The sequence below is a fragment of the Pongo abelii genome, chromosome X (assembly GCF_028885655.2).
Source record: "Pongo abelii isolate AG06213 chromosome X, NHGRI_mPonAbe1-v2.0_pri, whole genome shotgun sequence".
Lineage (NCBI taxonomy): Eukaryota > Metazoa > Chordata > Mammalia > Primates > Hominidae > Pongo > Pongo abelii.
The window spans coordinates 51755496-51773908 of NC_072008.2; the positions used below are offsets into that span (position 1 = coordinate 51755496).

Below are 18413 nucleotides of genomic sequence, written 5' to 3' on the forward strand. Positions count from 1 at the left end.
TTTATACTTATGCAAGGCAGAAGCAGTACAAATTCCATTATGGCCCTGCGCATTAGCCTAAAAAATTCTAAGGAATAGCGAGATGCCTATATGGCGTATACTCAACAATAAAAAGATCATGGATTATTTGGAAATATTCTGGATGAGGCACACCTGTGCTATCCTTGTTTGAATTATATATATTTGTAAATAGAAAGACTGGAAATTATATATATTTAAACTTGGTTATCTGTGTAGAGGAATCGTGTGATTTTTTTACATGTAATTATTTAAATTTTTATTTTTAATTTTTTTGAGTACATAGTAGGTATATATATGTATGGGGTATATGGGATATTTTGATGAAGGCATACAATGCGTAATAATCACATCAGGATAAAAGGTGCATCCATCACCGCAAGCATTTATCCTGTGTTACATGCAATCCAATTATACTTTTAGTCATTTTTTAATGTACAATTATTGACCATAGTCACCCTGTTGTGCTATCAAATACTAGATCTTATTCACTTTTTATTTATTATTTTGGAATTTTAAAAATTTTCTGAAATTAAGATGAATTAATTTTGTAGTCAGAAAAAAAAAATTCAGTGCCCTTTTTTAAAAAGGTAAATAGTAGAATGAGTGTCCCAACTGGAACCTAAACTTATATCCACCACTAGGGTTTAAAGTTTTCTGGTAATGTGTGACATACTGAAGGGGATAAAGTCCTTTGGCATGTAGAACTGGGGGCTTTGCAAGGAAAAATTCACACTAATGAAGAGCAGTCTGCAAACAAGTTTAGCTCAAGAACAAAAGCTAGGTTTTCAGAGAGGAGGAATCAAGCTTTCGGGGCTGTGGATCTATCTTCTGATCAGCCCTTCTGCACTTAAGTCTAGGAGAGACGGGGCCTACAAGTAAACTCTGAAGAATACTTTTTTCAATTTTTATTATGGAAAATTTCAAACATATACAAAAGTATAGAGAATAGTATAATGAACTCTCAAACATCCATCACACAGCTTCAGCAATTACCAATTTATGGCCAATCTTGTTTCATCTATGTACTCAATTACCCCACACTCAGATGATTTTGAAACAAATACCAGTAGCATATCATTTCACCTGTACATTTTTCAGTATACTTCTCTAAAAGATAGTAATTTTTTAAAACAACATAACCACAGTACCATATCACATCTTAAAAAAACAATAAATCAAGAAGTTATATTTTTATTTCAAATTATGTAACAACTGGGGACACAATCAATACATTTCACTGGTATCATGAGGAAGAGTGTCACACTAAAATGGAGTCCAAGCTTTTATCGATGCAATTGCTTTATAATGTAAAAGAAAAAAAAAATCAAACAAACTAGCATATTAGAACCACTTTTGGTAATTTGTAAGGAGCTGAAGACTGCTGATATCACACATCCCATGGCAAACTCCGTAAGATTTCTTCTAAACATCTTTGTTATTTTCTTAAAGTTGTTCTGGAGGCAGCTGATCCAAGTCCTCTTTTTTAAAAAATCCTTCACTTTGTGTTCCCCTCTAACAGCAGCCTCTTTCCTAAATGCCTTTTCTAAGTGACAACAATTTTGCCCTCTCTCAGCCCTCTGCATTCTCATATGCAGAAACCAGGTAGGATGAGGAGCTAGCTGTATGTACTGGAAAAGGAATGAAAACTACAGCCAAATGCAACAGTGAGAGAGGCAAAAGAAATCTAGACAAACTAAATGGCATAATTAACTTTGGAAACTGCCTATGATATAGCCTGTTGGCTCTGGCATCAAATAATACAGTATGTTAAATCTGTGAAATGAGGAAACGGTGTTTCCTCAAAGAGATGTTAAGATGACATGTAAGAAGTGGTTAGGGCAGGCATTGCAAAAAAAGTCTTATATATCATTTTAAAATTTACTTTTATAAAAACTCACATTATTTTGCGTCCACTGTATTTATTTTTACAATTACCTTTATAGCAAGTGATAGTTTTTGAATAAAATTTAAGCAAATCATCAACAGTACAAAAACACTAGAGTTGTTACACGAAGGACTGATTCTATAAAACATTACCCTAGGCGATGGCATAATCTTAAAACTGTGCAGCTACTGTGTGGTATGACATAGAAATAGGAGTAATAATTCTTGTCCTCAAACATCTTACAACTGCCTTGAAATATTTCTGAAACACCTGATACACAAAAGCCACACACATGGTGCCTAGATAGCATATACTCTACTAGCACCAGATTGGAAGGGGAATGTTTTGCCACACGGTGATTACAAAATATTAATTGAATCAAAGAACCTTCAGTGATGCCAACCATATTTCAAGTAGTGTCTCAGATGCAGGATATGCAAAGAGTAAGGAAAAATAGTCTTTGTTCTCAAAGACATCATAGTCTAATGAAGGCAGACACATCAAAAAAGCACAACAAAAGGCTATAGGTGCTGAATTAAGAGTCTGTTCACGTATAATAGTACAACAACCAGAGCAAGAGTCAGTGGTATAGACAGGAAAGGAGTGTCCCAAGATGCAGGAAGAAACCAGATGAGCTGTCTTCTTGGGAACACAGAAGTGCTCACCTGTACTTGACAATTCCATTGATCACTGGGTTCACATCAGTGTTTCTTTCAGCAAAATCCTGAACATCTCTGCTGTTCATCTGGAAAAACAAACCCACATACAATTAGTAGGCTTATGTTAATAATTCCTCCAACTGACAAATGTACCAAGAGCTTATTATGTACATCAATCACTTTGCATCAAGCACTTCACTTCCACAGAATTATCTAATGCAGATGCAATGAGTCTGGATCAGCAACTGAGGGGGTTATAAGCCAATGTATACCATGATGCAAAAAAGTCAGGAAAGCAGCGATATCAGAAGTTTTGTAAAAGAGGAGTGACCATTTAAGACACAAAATATCCTAAATTCCATGTTACAGACTCTAGACTCATGGAAATAATTCAGGCTGGTTCCCACCCACGAAAGAGTTTTCAGTCCAGTGACCACATAGCCAAGAAAATAGATTAAGTACAATAAACTCTGCGAACCATGACACAGAAGAGGGTTTCTTACCCAGGTGGTCAGGAAAGGCTTCTCATTGGAGATGTTTATAAAGTATCTATTTTTACTATCTCCAACAACAGATTTTTTTTTTAAACTGAGCGTCAGATAGATAACTTGGCTTAAGTTTCAGTGAGGAAGAACTGGAACTAGATCTGTCTGACTTCAAACCCACAATGTAGTTTCTATCACATCATGCGCTCACTCTTTTTTTTTTTTTTGAGACATAGTCTCACTCTGTCGCCCAGGCTGGAGTGATCTTGGCACACCGCAACCTCTACCTCCTGGTTTCACGAGATTTTCCTGCTTCAACCTCCCAAGTAGAAGGTATTACAGGCACGTGCCACCATGCCTGGCTGATTTTTGTAGTTTTACTTCATTAATAATTAGAAGTAGAGTTGGGGTTTCGCCATATTGGCCAGGCTGGTCTCCAACTCCTGACCTCAAGTGATCTGCCCACCTCGACCTCCCAAAGTACTGGGATTACAGGTGTGAACCACCATGCCCAGCCCATGCTCTCTTATTCTTATAAAAGTGTTATGTTTTAGCACAGTCAGCATAGTAACTTCCACTTCTTATAGTGCTGTTTGCCCAAACATATTTAAAATCTGCTAAATACCATTAGTATTAATAGCTATCTTATCAAGAGACCACTACCAGGAAAATATTGTTTAAAGTCTTTCTGAGAGTACCTGGTGGCTCCCCCACAAGGGAATTCTAGAGGTGAAAGCTCTGCCAGGCAAATACACATTTTCTAACTGTAAACAAATTGGCTTTCTTATACTAACCTTCTGAAATGAAATCACAGAAAGAATTTAAAACCTTTACATCAATTGTTGCAAATGAATCTATGCAAATAAAGCAACTAAATTATTTTCGAATTTCTTCCCTTTAGTTTCTTTAAAGTGTAGTCAACAGATTTTGTATCTAAACACACATACACATATACTTCTTGAGAAAAACTGTATATATTATAGACACAGCACCAATTACATTTCCAGTATATGCATCTATATTAATGTTTCCTCTTTATATATTCACAAGAATAAAACACTTGACCAGCTGAAAATGTAAGCTATTTATAAAACATGCAGAAAATAAATCTGATTCATGTCTGCAAACCTCAATTGTCTGTGTACTCTTTTTCCTTTATCAAGACAGGGCTGTAAAATGTAGGTGTACATTTTTCTGCTATCACAAAAGAAATAATGTACAAGGGAACTCTAATACTCTTAGAAGGAAAAAAATCTCAACTATACATCAAATTTTGGAGCACTGAAGTGGTAGAAATTTTCTATATACCACCTCTGTTCTAAAGAAATGTGGTGCCACTGTTCCGAAAACAAAATCTTATAACACATTTAAGTATAGGTAAACAAAGTACAAATCTCAGTTTTTCAAATCATTTTCTGTACTAATGCTTTTAACTTGAAACTCCTGACTTAGTTTTGAAGAGAAAAAAAGAATCTCCTTGGCGCTCTTAACTATTCTGATGAGACTAAGTTCCAGAGAATATTTTACAAAAACTACTTAATTTAACAGTACGCCTTGAAAAGTAACACTACATATTCTAAGTGTTTCTGGGAAAAAAAAAAGAAAAGGAAAAACCACAACATCTTTATAAGCTAACAGTTCTTAAGAGTGGGTTACTATGAATACTGTACATTATTTTTTACTTTGTTAGATACATAACTTAAGAACCAAATAAGATGATGCCTAATTACTTCTAATGATAGCAAGTACGAGTTAAGTCTCCAAAGTAATCGTGACACTGTTTCATGTGGAACACATTTCATCTACAAAAATATCCATAAAATACAATCTAGTATATCTCCTAGGTCAATATTAATGTAGAAACAAGAACCTTCTGGAATAACTAGGTTATTGAGGAAAATCTTAAGATCTATTTTAGACTGAATAATTAAAGTCAATTTGTTTGGAATTTAAAATATGTGCTTCATGATGAAGAAATAATCTGTACAACAAATAACCATGACACAAGTTTACCTGCGGAACAAATCTGCACTTGTACCCCTGGAATTAAAAGTTAAAAAATATTTTTAAAAATATGTGGTTCAAATATATATATTCAACATGTATCACTTTGTTGAGAAAAATAGAAAAACACTCTGAATTTGATCAGACCATGTAATTCAGATAATAAAACTGTTGTAAGTTTTAAAAAGCCACATTTCTAGTTTACTCTTTCCTTTGATAGCATTAGTGCAGAAAATGTTTTGAGAAACAGATTTGTACTTTGTTTGCCTATACTTAAATGTGTTGTTGTAATATTTCTTTTCAAAACAGTGGCACCATATTTCTTTAGAAAGTGCAACGGCACCCACTGTTTAGCAGCATAAAAAATATTATTTGTGAAATTACAATGTACTCCAAATAGAGAAAAATATTTCAGTGTTTTGAAGGGTAAAATACAAAAAGCACACAAGGGGGCAGCAAAAAAAAAAAAAAAAACCAATAGAGACGGTTTCAAAATGAACTATTCTATGGTATTAAAAGACAGGAGAGCAAAATAATGAGTAGGAGGTTTTTGGATTACAGGCAACGTTAAGTTCTTGATGTAGATGCTGGTCACCTGCACCTAGAATAGGTTGTCCTGTGAGACCAATTACTCTCTATCGTTAAGAGAGATTGTTCAGGAATCCTAATAGTTTGACAATTCTGTATCAGCTGAACATCACTAGGGCTAACTCAGTTGGGATGTAATCGTCATAAGATTCCATTCTTGTGGTTACTGGGAGTCAGGAAGGTTTAAGCGGAATGTCACTACATTCAAATATGGGAGGGAGACCACTTTCAAAAACGAACTTAAATCCAGAGAACCATGGTTCTTCTATGGTATCCAGTAAGGGGCAATGGGAGCTGGAAGTTGAGCATGGGAAATCAAATTCTGTGAATACGGTTTTTCTGATAAGGTGTGTTTGGCTAGCAGATCCCCCGCAGCATCTATTCAATAAGATTAATCTACATGGGAAATAGCCATTTGAAGTCAGCAGTAAAAAATTACCACTTGTAAAAATTTTTTGAAAACCAAACGATCTACACATAGAAATAGAAAAAGAAATTTCTGAAAGGGGCAAATGAGATCCCATTTCAGAAGCTAAAGTGACTGTCGAGTGCAGAAAGAGCACAACATGTAGGATTTCCTAATTTTAAAAAAAATTCAAAACTGATCTTTTAAACCAACTCCCACCACAGAAGGCCTCCCTGACAACAAGGGCGAACGCTGTGAAGGAGAAAACAACTAAAGGGGAAAAAAAATACTAAAAGATGCCACACAACCAAGCTGGTCAGACTTTAAAGGCCTCCACTACCAAACAAACCACAAGGCTGGTATCAAAAATGCGCACGCACGCTCACCCACGAATATGTGTGAAATATAAAAGAACCAAAAACATCACAGGGCGCACAGGCAGACACACACACTCCACACACACTCCCCACCCACACCTCCCAAAAGCAGGGTGAACAGTTAAGGCACCTAAAACCCCAAGCGGCATCGGCTTCCCCGAAACATTTTACAGTGTAACCAAGAAGCGATTTTGAAAGCATCTGAAAAACGTGCAAACTGTCTTGAAAACAGGGCCTGGCAACTTAGACAGTTTGCAAGCGTGATTCAGAGGGTCTGCCAAGGAAACAAAAGAAGCCTCCCTCCTCCCCGTGAGACCGCACATGGCACGAGAGGTGCTCCAGGCGGGACGCATTTTAAGCGAGGCAGACAAATAGAAGTCCGTGCGAGCGCAAGTGGTACATACTAGGGATCGCTATCTGGCGAGGATGGGGCCATGGAGTTTCCATTGGTTGGGGAACCGCCCAGCTTTAGTTTCTCCAGATATTCGGCGTGCACGGGCTTGTGGCACTGGAGAACCTTGATGGCATCTTCGACTTTGAACCACTCTCGCTTCCTCCCAATGCTAACCGAATCTTCCCAATCCTCCAGCAGCTCCGTGACAGTCAGTACATACACGTACGTTCTGTGCTTGCGATCCTGGTTCTGTTCGAAGACGCCCAGGAGCCGGCCTAACTTCCCCTTGACTCCTGCCTCTTCGTACACCTCTCGGACCGCCGCACCGCCCGGCTCCTCCTCGGGCTCCATGCCCCCGCCCGGCACGATCCAGCGGTCCGGGTACCGGCTGCTACTCACTAACAGGACCTCGTCCTCGCGCTCGCTCCGGAAGCACAGGCACGCCGCCCGCTTCTTGAACCCCTCGGGGTCGTAGGTCCGCGTCTGGTTGGGTTTGCACTTCATCCTCGAGGCAGCCTCCTCTCGCCTTCTCGCTGCTGTGTGGGCCGCCGCTGCCGCTGCCGCCGCCGGGGAGCAGTCGAGGTGCTAGGAAGAGAAAGGGCCGAGGCGAGGGGCGGGGAAAGAGAGGCGCCTCCGTCTGCCCGCGAGCCCGGGGAGCGGAGGGAGAGATGAAGCTGGGCGGGGCGCGGGCGGAGGCGGGGGCAGCGAGGCGCGTCAGTCAGCCAGTCGGCCAGTCGGATGGGCGGCCAGCCGAACCCGGGCCCGCCGGAGTGGAGGAGGTGCCGCCGCCCGCGAGCCCGCGACTCTCCACAGAGCCCACCCGCTTCTCGGGAGCGCGTCTCCCTCCCTCCGCCGCCGGGTAGGGTTTGAGCGAGGTGAGGCGCATTAACGGACGCGTCCGCGCTCCCGTTCACGTGCGCGTTCGCGGCGGAGGGCGAGGGGCGGGGGCGGGGGCGGGGGCGGGGGCGGGGGTCTCCTGGCTCCCGCAGCGCGCGACGCCTGGGGCCCACTGCGCAGGCGCCCCGCACCCCTGGGGGCCGGGAACCTCCTTCGCGCACTGTGAAATTCACCGCACTGTGACTTTGGGCGACTGCCTCCACGTGTGCCTTTGACCCAAACGCGACTGTAGCGCGGCAGGACGTTTCTCCTCTCCCTCCCCACCGCGCTGCACGAAACCCACACGCAGTCGTTTTACACACGACAGAGGCAAGGGCATCCTCGTCATCATCCTCCCCCAGGATGAACCATTCTGGCTTACTCATGGGACCTGGGCCCCGGTGTTGTCAAAACGACCCACGGGATTCTTGGCAGAATAGCCGCGCATCCTTGCTGAGTCACATGATGCAGTTTTATTTCTTCAACAGGTTCCCACCTTGCCGAGCATCTTGGCGCAGCTAGTAATTTAACGCTTTTCTTAAACCCCTGTTCACAACCTGCCTGACCCCTTTGTGTCTCAGTTTCCTCATGGGTACACTCCTCGCCTCCTTGTTGCAGCCATTTGCACTTCGATGCACGTACACCTTAAAGACCAGAGCACCACCCATCTAGTAGTCCTGCGTTAAAGCCCAAGACATTCTCTCATTCCCCACACACTCCACCCTTGTCTATCTTACTCTTTGATAAGCACCACTTGGGGGTTGGGAAACCATTCACGTGGAGATCCCCTCCTATTCCACACTTTGATTTTTAAAAGACTCCCGGCATGAGACTCCCGCAAGGTCACTTGCTGCTCTCTCACCTCTCTCTCTGGTCCTCCTGTCCTCTTGGCCAGGAAATGGCATCCCATCGCCAAAAATTTAACAATCTAGAGCCTTCCTTCTTCTCATTTATTCTTGGTGTTTCCTCATCTCATAGTAGCCGTAGAGAGAAGAACTCTGAGGTCCCCTGATTTTGGTTGCACCTTTGTCTCTCTCTTACTGGCGCTCTGTTGGCATCAGCCAAGGGGGGATCATGAAAGCCTCCTTCGTTTGTTGATGAAATAATTCCTTTATCTAGGGGAAATGGACTCATATGGATATGGAGAGTAGTCGTAAGACATACAGTCCAATTTTCAAATAACAGTTTAGTTCACTTTCCCAGGATCTGCTCAACTCCACTTATACCCAGAATCACAAATAAAAATGATCCTATTCCCAAGCGCAAGCAATATCTGCACTAACCTAGACCGTAATATAACAAAACGCTGCGGGTCACATATTAACAAAATTATAAAATAGAGACATAAAAAGAGTGACCTCGATAGAGACACTTCTGCTCCTGACCATATTTTAAAGATGGATGGACGATGGAAGAGCATTTGAAGGAATTCAACACTTGGGATTAAAAACAAACTAAGAGGCTGGGCGCCGTGGCTCACGCCCGTAATCCCAACATTTTGGGAGGCCGAGGCGGGCGGATCACCTGAGGTCGGGAGTTCCAGACCAGCGTGACCAACATAGAGAAACCCCGTCTCTACTAAAAATACAAAGTTAGCCGGGCGTGGTGGCACATGCCTGTAATCCCAGCTACTCGGGAGGCTGAGGCAGGAGAATCGCTTGAATCCGGGAGGCGGAGGTTGCAATGAGCCGAGATCGCGCCATTGCACTCCAGCCTGGGTAACAAGAGCGAAACTCCATCTCAAAAAACAAACAAACAAACAAAAAACTAAGAAAGTGTACTTAACAGGCAATATTTCTCAGGGTTCTCAAATTCACAAACACGCAAATTATGTTAAACAACTAGGGAAAACTGCATTACAATCAGGAGCAAGACAAGTCTGCCCACTATCAAAAATATTATTAAATATTGTCTTACAATTTCTTTCTAGTGGAATGAGTTGTAAAGAGAAAAAAATCTGATATATATTGGTAAAAACACAAAGTTGTCATTATTTGTAGATGATATGGATATCTTCTTGGGAAACAGCTAAGAAAAAATGTAAAAATAAATCCCTGTAAATAGAAAAATAAAATATTATGATTTAAAATATCAGAAGCTTTCATGCATACCAGCAATAATCATGTAGGAATTAAGATGGGAAATGATGACATCCAACTTGGCACTATCAACCACCACAAAACAAATAAAATACCAAGGGATCCTAAAAAATAGTTAGGACTTGGTAGTACAAAATGTTTGAACTTCTACTCAGAGCTTTGAAACATGATTTGAATAAATCACGAGTCACTCTAGCAAAGCTAGCAGACTGGTGTGGTGTCTGGGGGCGGGAGGGGCCAATCCAGGCTCTGGCCACAGGGCAGGGCTGCTTCACAATTGCCAGGTACTATCTCCTTTGTCTCACAAGAAAGAGGTGCCATTTTCTAGTCTATTCCATCAGTATCAGTTCTACATCACACTGTGCCTCTGCAATAGGTCCCTTCTGGGGGCATACTTGTGGCAGGGAAGAGGAATAGGACATTTTAACATGGAAAGAGGCACAGACTGAAACCCTACTGGAAAAGTCTGGATATGGAGATCCACAACTTAAAACAGGCTTAATACAATAGCAAGGCAATGTTTTAATTACCTTTTCCCCAAACTTTCACAGCTGACATAGTTTGGATACTTGTCCTCACCCAAATCTCATGTTAAATTGTAATCCCCAATGGTGGAAGTGGGGCCTGGTGGGAGATGTTTGGATCATGAGGGCGGATCCCTCATGGCTTGGTGCTGTCTGTGTGATAATGAGTGCTCATAAGATCTGGTCACTTAAATGTGCGTGGCACCTTCCGCTGTCTTGCTCATGCTTTCACCATGTGACGCACCTTCTTCCCCTCTGCCTTCTGCCACCATTGTAAGCTTCCTGAGGCCACCCCAGAAGCTGAGCAGCTGTTGGCACCATGCTTCCTGTAAAGCCTGCAGAACCATGAGCCAATTAAACCTCTTTTCTTTATAAATTACCCAGTCTCAGATATTTCTTTATAGCAATGCAAGAACAGCCTAATCACTTTATTATTCATCTATAATATTATAGTAATAGGTCAAGAAAAGCTAAGACTTTTGTAACAAGAGTAAAAATCCTTTTAAAGAGAACAGCATTCCACTGTCTGGTTTTGCATATTTAAGTATTTCTCCAATGATGAAGAGTGTAATTCAGGAATCACTGTAGTAGTAGACTGTTACAGTGAAACTGCAACTTGTTCGTGGAAGCCTGTATCTCCTTCCACATTGTCGTTGTCTCTGGTCTCAGCCATGTAATTTGTGGTGTCCAGTGGGACAATAACAAATGTGAACAGAAGCCAGCAGAGAATTGAAAAGTGCTTTCACACTGGGGTGTCCCCTCTCATTTTGCACTTAAAACATTGTGACAGCAATGTGAAGAAGGTGGGGCTAGCTGGATGATGAGATACCTGTGGCAGATTCTTCCATTTCACCCCAGCTGACAGTGAACCCATTGCCCAACATATGGGTGAGGCCATCCTAGACCATTCAGCCCCTAGCAGAACTACTTAGGTCATAACAGGGCACTAGCTGAAGATGTATAACTAAGCCTAGCCGTGAACAGCAAAAAAAAAAAAAAAAAAAAAAAAAAAAAAAAAAAACCACTCAGATGAGATCAGCTGAAATTACTGACCTGCAGAATTGTTAACAGAATAATTTACTGTTGTCTAAAGCATAAAATTTGAGGGTGCTTTGTTATGCATTAAAAACTAGCAGCTCCAACCATTGACACCATCCATCAAAATCAACCAAAAACAATCAGAGAAAGAAAACGTTGTTCGTTGTAGAAATGTAACGTCTACTTAAAGATGCTGGCATTTCACTTTCTCTGGAGTCAGAAAGAAAGGGATGAGGTTAAGATATCTAACATGTGTTGAGTACAGTCCCTGTGAGAGTCCCTGTGTTATGCCCTGCATCCTATTTAACTGTTATCCCATTAACTCTTAGGGAGGGAGGCAGTTCATATGTCCATTTTATAGATGAGAAAATAAGGATTTAGAGTGGAGTTTGTATTTGAGCTCAAGGCTTCGTGTCTCCATACCCTGCACACTCAGAACATCAACATGTCTTATAAGAAGGATTATTATTATCCACAGCTATGGTTTGCTATGGCCTTCGTTGATGACATTCAGCATTGACCTCTTGGGTAAGGTATTCAGTAGCTAAGAGTCACTGACTCCAGTGAAAGGTATCTTCCATCATGATGTTCTTCTTCTGGACAATAAGTGAAAAGAGCATGTGAGTACCTCTCTCACTCCCAGCAAATAATATTTGTGTCGCCTCCACATGTTACTTTACGATTTGAAGCTTTGATTTCCCCTGCAAGATAAAATGCAATGAAGTGATACAGAAAAGAAGACATTCTATGCTGTCATCACACTAGGCCACGATGTTGATTTATGGATGGTCTGCTTTCTTACATGCACTTAATATTTTTGTATAAACAAACCTGAAAGGTATCAAAATCCCCTTTAACAGATTAACAGGCTGAGATGGGTTAAAGTGAGCAAGCCAGGAAGTGGTGGAGCTGGGATCCACACCCTGGTCTGTCTTGAGTCCAAGGGTAATCGTCTTGCATTCACTATGGCATGTATCCCTTATGTTAAGAGTTGCTGACATAGACAGTGCATGTCATTCCTTTTGGTGTGGCCTTCCTCCTTTCTAGCTTTTTTCTGCCTGGAAAATCCAGGCACACAAGATAATGGAGTTTCCATGTAAATTTCCGGAATCCCTAGAATAAAAGTGGAGAGGATCTACCCTGAAACCAACAAGTCTAGGATACACATTTCTGCCTTTTTTTCAGAATTAGGAAGGGGCAGGCAGATGGGCAATTGACAGGAATAGTAGAAGCATCCTCAGGGAAGTTGGGTGCTTTACTTAGTGAGAAAGCCATGCCAGCTGACATTTCTAACTGAGCCTTAAGTGGAGTACAGTCCTAAGAGAGGAGCTCTCCAGAAACAGCTATTACCTGGGGTCAGGAATGTTAAAGACCTTCTCAGAGGTTGACTGTACTCACAGCTGGACTCAGCTATCAGGAGAGGGACTGCAACATACCTGAGAAACTTTCAGAATACTTAAGGGATGCAGAGCCAGAGGAAGTGATTTTGGTAGTAGTCCATGAGAAAAAAATATGGTGTTTTAAAATGCAAATGAACTAAAATTTAAATCCTGCTCTCTCAGTAGCTATGCAGCCTTAGGCAAGTTAATATCTTAGACCTTAATATTTCTCAGGCGTAAAGGGGGATAATAGGACTACCTACTTAGAACCTCACCTCTCCCAAGAAAGGTTTCCTGACCATGTGCTGGCCCAACCTTTCCACTGGGATTAAGGTACTCCCCTCTGTTTTTCCAAGCTTCCTCGACTTTAATTCTGTCATAGCTCTAATTTAGGAGTTCTGTAATGATCTGTCTGCAAGCTTGTGAGAAATTTTAGGACTAGGAACCAGCCTGAAACATGTCTGTTCCCCTCTGAGTCAACACAGTGCCTGGAATCTGTTGTCCAATAGGGATTTAAAACATATTGATTGAATGACAAATGATGACAGGATCTACATGGATCAAAAAGGATAGTTGTTATTTTACCTGTTAACTATTTAATAGTGATATTAAATGAAATATGAATGAACCTAGGACCAGGGATGGTGGGGTAAGTTGTGTCTTTCACATCAACCTTTGTATATTCCCTAATGTTTTCTTCCTTCATGTACCTAGGACACTCTTGTTTAAATACAAAGGTGCTTTTATTTTGGGTCTATACTAGCTAGTTCCCTAGAAAGGTCTTAAATACAAAATGAATGGAATACAAAATAACCTCCCTTATTGTTTTGTTTGTTTCCTGGACAAATGACGGGATGCATACAGAACTGCTACTTTTATGATTTTGTGAGTAATGGTACAGATGTGCACAGGTCATGGATGTGGCCCCAGTGATCCATGGAATTGTGAAGTCCAGGAGAGTGCTGCCTCTCTTGTAATGATGCAGCATGCCTTGATTTCTCCCACTTCTTTGCTCACTACCTGATCCTGTCTCACTGATGTCACCTTCCTTTTCCCTTTACCCTACCTTGCAGAGACTTCTAATTCAGAAACCAAACCCTTTCTAGTGGCCCTGTGTTTATGCATCAGAGTAAAATGTTAAATGCTTCCAAAACCTACGAGGCCCTACAACATCTGGCCCATTTCCTCTTTGAGTTTGTCCCTACCAGTCCCCATGAGCCACACATCTCTAGCAGACCTGGACTCTGTAGCTTCTGGGTTGTGTCAGACAGGCTCCTTCCCTCCTCAGGGCCTTTGCTCTAGCCATTCCCTCTGTTTGGAATGCCCCTCTCCCATGTCTACAGAGACAACCTCCTCACCCACCTTGAGGCCTTGATCACTTCTCACCTTCTGGATGAGGCCTACCAAGGCCACCTTATGATAGATTGTTAAACCCACTCTCCTTGCCACCCTGTTGCTGATACTTCTGATCCCCTTTTCCTTGGCCCAAGTTTCCTTTCTGTTATAGCATTTTGCATCTAACAGACTATGTAATTACTTAGTGATTTTTTTTTTTTTACAATAACATGTTTTACTTTATTTACATTTGTTTCATACAGAATTTATTACAAACTTAGTTTCTAATAATGTTGTCTTTAAGAAATTGTTCGTAAATATAATCTCTTAGAGCAGGTTTCTTTTTTTTTTTTTTTTTTTTGAGTGAGAAAATGAAACTTTATTATTTAAAAAGTCATGACAATTTTGTAATCTGGCCTATCCTGATGAACATTCATAGGGTTATGATGGGTTATCCTTTTTTTTTTATTTATTATTATTATTATTATACTTTAGGTTTTATGGTACATGTGCGCAATGTGCAGGTAAGTTACATATGTATACATGTGCCATGCTGGTGCGCTGCACCCACCAACTCGTCATCTAGCATTAGGTATATCTCCCAATGCTATCCCTCCCCCCTCCCCCCACCCCACAACAGTCCCCGAAGTGTGATGTTCCCCTTCCTGTGTCCATGTGTTCTCATTGTTCAATTCCCACCTATGAGTGAGAATATGCGGTGTTTGGTTTTTTGTTCTTGCGATAGTTTACTGAGAATGATGATTTCCAATTTCATCCATGTCCCTACAAAGGACATGAACTCATCATTTTTTATGGCTGCATAGTATTCCATGGTGTATATGTGCCACATTTTCTTAATCCAGTCTATCATTGTTGGACATTTGGGTTGGTTCCAATGAACAGACACTTCTCAAAAGAAGACATTTATGCAGCCAAAAAACACATGAAAAAATGCTCACCATCACTGGCCATCAGAGAAATGCAAATCAAAACTTAGTGATGTTTATTGTGGTTCTCTCTCTTAGCCAGTGATGGCTTCTGCTAGAGTATTAGCTCCTGATGGTAGGGATCTTTGTATCTTGCTCCCCAGTATATCCCAAGCAGCCCAGATCTCTGCTGAGCATACATTGGAGTCACTCAGAAAATATCTATGGATGTAATGAATGTGTTTGTGTCCTGTGCCATATGGGAGACTTGTGAGGGAAAGGGCCATGTTTTGTTGGTCTTTGTGAACCCACCAACCACACTCTCTGATACAACCAAAAGGGCTGTGGTGAATAGTGTTTGAATTAATTAATCTTTTGAAAATGACACTGATAGGGAAAACATTCTCTTTGCAATCTCCAGCTATTCCAGTAGTTGCCATTTGTTTCCGTAACATGTAGGTACCAGATGCCATAGAAACACAGCTGGACAGCCGTGAGATACCTGAGGGCCAGAAGTCTGATTCATTTTCCATGGCCTCTTCACAGGGTAGCACAGTTCCTACTACACAGCATGACTTGAGGTGCTGTTTTCAGATCTCAGTCGTTCATCACCTAAATGGTTTTGGTTTTATCTGGGCAGGACTTGTACTATGATTTGCATATTGTATTTTGTTTTCATAAGACAGTGGCTTTCAGAAAGAAACATGATTATATAATTAAATGCTATGAAAGCAGAACGATGTTATGAAAAAGTTGAAAATAAAGTGGAAGCTATTGTTGCGTAGCAGGACACGTAACTATGGATGGGCTGCACTAGGCACTTCATGTACCTTTTTCATTTAACCCTAATAAAAGCCCTTCAAAGGCAATGTTGTCATTCCCATTTTCACAAGGGAGAAGATGGAGATTTAAGGCCTTATGTAACTTGCGCAGTATCTGACAGCTAGGAAGTATCTGAATGAGGTGGAAACTTCCAGGCTCATTGATGAGAACACCCCACAAAGACGGCCGTATAGGCAGACCCCCACCACTTAACTTGCCCCTGGAGTTCTCTCTGCTTCCCTCCCCGTTTCTCATACACACATCTCTGCAACATTTTCCTCCCACCTCCTAACACTTTCAGAAGCTCCTCCTCCTAGAAGTTGTTCTCCTGCTCCTTCAGTGAAGTGCTGGAAATTTCAACACTAATTTCTGCAGAGGCAGAAGAATGTAGTTTGTTTCAAGTCCTTGTGAAGGGACAAAATGATTGGTACTTACAGCTGCTTCAAGGTCTTGATGAGGCTGGATCTGGAGGAGGGTCTTTTATGCAAGCTAGTCTCTGCATGAGAGAATTCCGGTCTTGGACGGATGCCTTCCCCTCCACAAAGACATCAGGCCAGCCCACGAGGAAGATAGTTTACTTATCAATGACACTGTGTACCCACAGGCTCAGGCCAGTATCGTCAGAAGCAGAACAGGCTTTCCAAGGTCACCAAGCTGTTCTAAACTTCACTGATTCATTAGAGAAAGGCAACAAGACACATGCATGTTTGGTATCAAAATTGTGATCAGGAAGATGGCTGCATTCCCTGTTCCATAGTAAAACATAACATACCACCAATGAAATCAGCCAGTTCTGGAGAGATTACCACATGATAGAGTGTTTCTGACCATGGGCTCCGGGCCAGACGTTCTCTGGGAGTGCAAGATGGGAAAAAATATTTCCTTTTTTCAATCTTTTCCAGGTTATTTATTTCAAGGCAAGTTTGAAAATCAGTAGTTCTGTTAGCAGTTTTCCTACACTACAATAGTATATCCTACAAGTGAAAGCTATCACATTCTTAGATTCTTTCGCTTTAGCTTTGATCAATTAGCTTTTACTACCAGCCTACATCTCAGAAGGAAGCATCTTTGATTTTTGTGTCAGATGAACTTCTCATTGTGTAGGATTCACAAAATTCTAATGAAGAAATTATATTGGAGGAATGCGGTTTCTCTTAACTACAATATCAGAATATATAATAATTGCTGTTTGAGGTGCTTGACATATCTTACTGATAGTTTTCATAAAATCCCTGTGACATAAGTTTCTTTCTTCCAGTTTCACAGATGAGGAAATTTAGGCTCAGAGGGGTAGATTACTTGTCCCTGTTCACACGGCTAGGAAGCACAGAGCTGGGATTTAAGAGGCATGCATCACAATCCATTGCCTACATTGGTCAGCAGTATCCCCACATTTTACACAGTCTTGGAAAGAAATCCCTGTGTCTCTGAAAGCCACTAATATAAATTTTAAAACTTCGTACTGCTGTTATGTCATCCCTCTATTTTAGAGGTTGACTCATGACAAATGGTATTTTTTTTTTCCTGTGAAATATTTAGTTTACAACATTATATTTGAGGGTGGCAGATTTGAAAAGGTGTATATATGAATAAGTTAAGTAATGTTGATTTACCCCTTTTTGCGTGCTGAAAACTATGCTATTCACTGTGTAGAGGCCCATGGACAAATGAATCTGCTTTCTAGTCCTGCGACACCTACCAGCTTCTAGAAGACTTTGCATGGCTCTTGATACACAAAAGCCACTTTCCTATGTGGAAAGCAACAAGTGTACTGCCTCCAATTTGGAAGTGGGTGTTTTTGCTATCAGTGTTTCAGTATGAAATATATTCATTCAGTAAACCTTCTGCAATGCCTATATGTTTATGTAGTGTAACTGACTGATAGAGCATATGTAAAGACCAAGTAAAAACTGGTTCTTAGCCAGGTGCCATGGCTCATGCCTGTAATCCCAGCACTTTGGGAGGCCAAGGTGGGCAGATCACGAGGTCAGAAGTTCGAGACCAGCCTGGCCAACATGGTGAAACCCCGTCTCTGCTAAAAATACAAAATACAAAAATTAGCCAGGTGTGGTGGCGAGTGCCTATAGTCCCAGCTACTGGGGAGGCTGAGGCAGGAGAATCGCTTGAAACTGGAAGGTGGAGGTTGCAGGAGCCGAGATCATGCCACTGCACTCCAGCCTGGGCAACAAGAGCTAAACTCCATCTCAACAAAACAAACAAACAAACAAAAAAACTGGTTCTTATTCATAACCAACTCCTAGGAAAACAAAACAAACAAAAAGAATGTAAATTCTTAGCTATAGTCTGCACAGGGCGTATTTCCAGTGAAAGAGGGGAAAAGAGGGAGAGGAGATAAAAAAATTGATGGAGCAAGAGGAGAGGAAATAGGAGCAGGACTCACATCTGGAGGACTGAATCCTTGTGACTATGAACATGCATGTCTGTGCTTGAAAATGCTGTTATTTGTGGGTTCAGAGGCTTGATTTCATATTCCTGCATGTTTATGCCTTTCACCCAAACATTTAAATAATTGGATTAGCAATCTTATATTCATTCATTAATCTCTCCAGTTAATTTATTTTTAATCAATCACTT

The 18413-nt window shown here is 41.2% G+C and overlaps 1 protein-coding gene across 2 annotated transcripts; it reads right to left on the minus strand.

Moving 5' to 3' along the window:
* Nucleotides 1-911: 911 nt before the first annotated feature.
* LOC100443257 (diphosphoinositol polyphosphate phosphohydrolase 3-beta) lies at nt 912-7728 on the minus strand. Of its 2 annotated transcripts, XM_002831653.5 has the most exons (2): nt 6830-7728; nt 912-2651 (listed from the first exon to the last, which is right to left on the minus strand). In XM_002831653.5, coding segments are annotated over exons 1-2 (495 nt in total). In that variant the 5' UTR covers nt 7324-7728; the 3' UTR covers nt 912-2650. The 2 variants fall into 2 exon arrangements, with proteins under 2 accessions (XP_002831699.1, XP_054400537.1); XM_054544562.1 differs by lacking the exon at nt 912-2651 and having other exon boundaries at nt 6829-7670.
* Between the last annotated feature and the right edge of the window lie 10685 nt (nt 7729-18413).

What these genes read in the sequence shown, in the direction of transcription:
- LOC100443257 (XM_002831653.5), bottom strand. Translation starts at nt 7,323, where the DNA reads ATGAAGTGCAAACCCAACCAGACGCGGACCTACGACCCCGAGGGGTTC.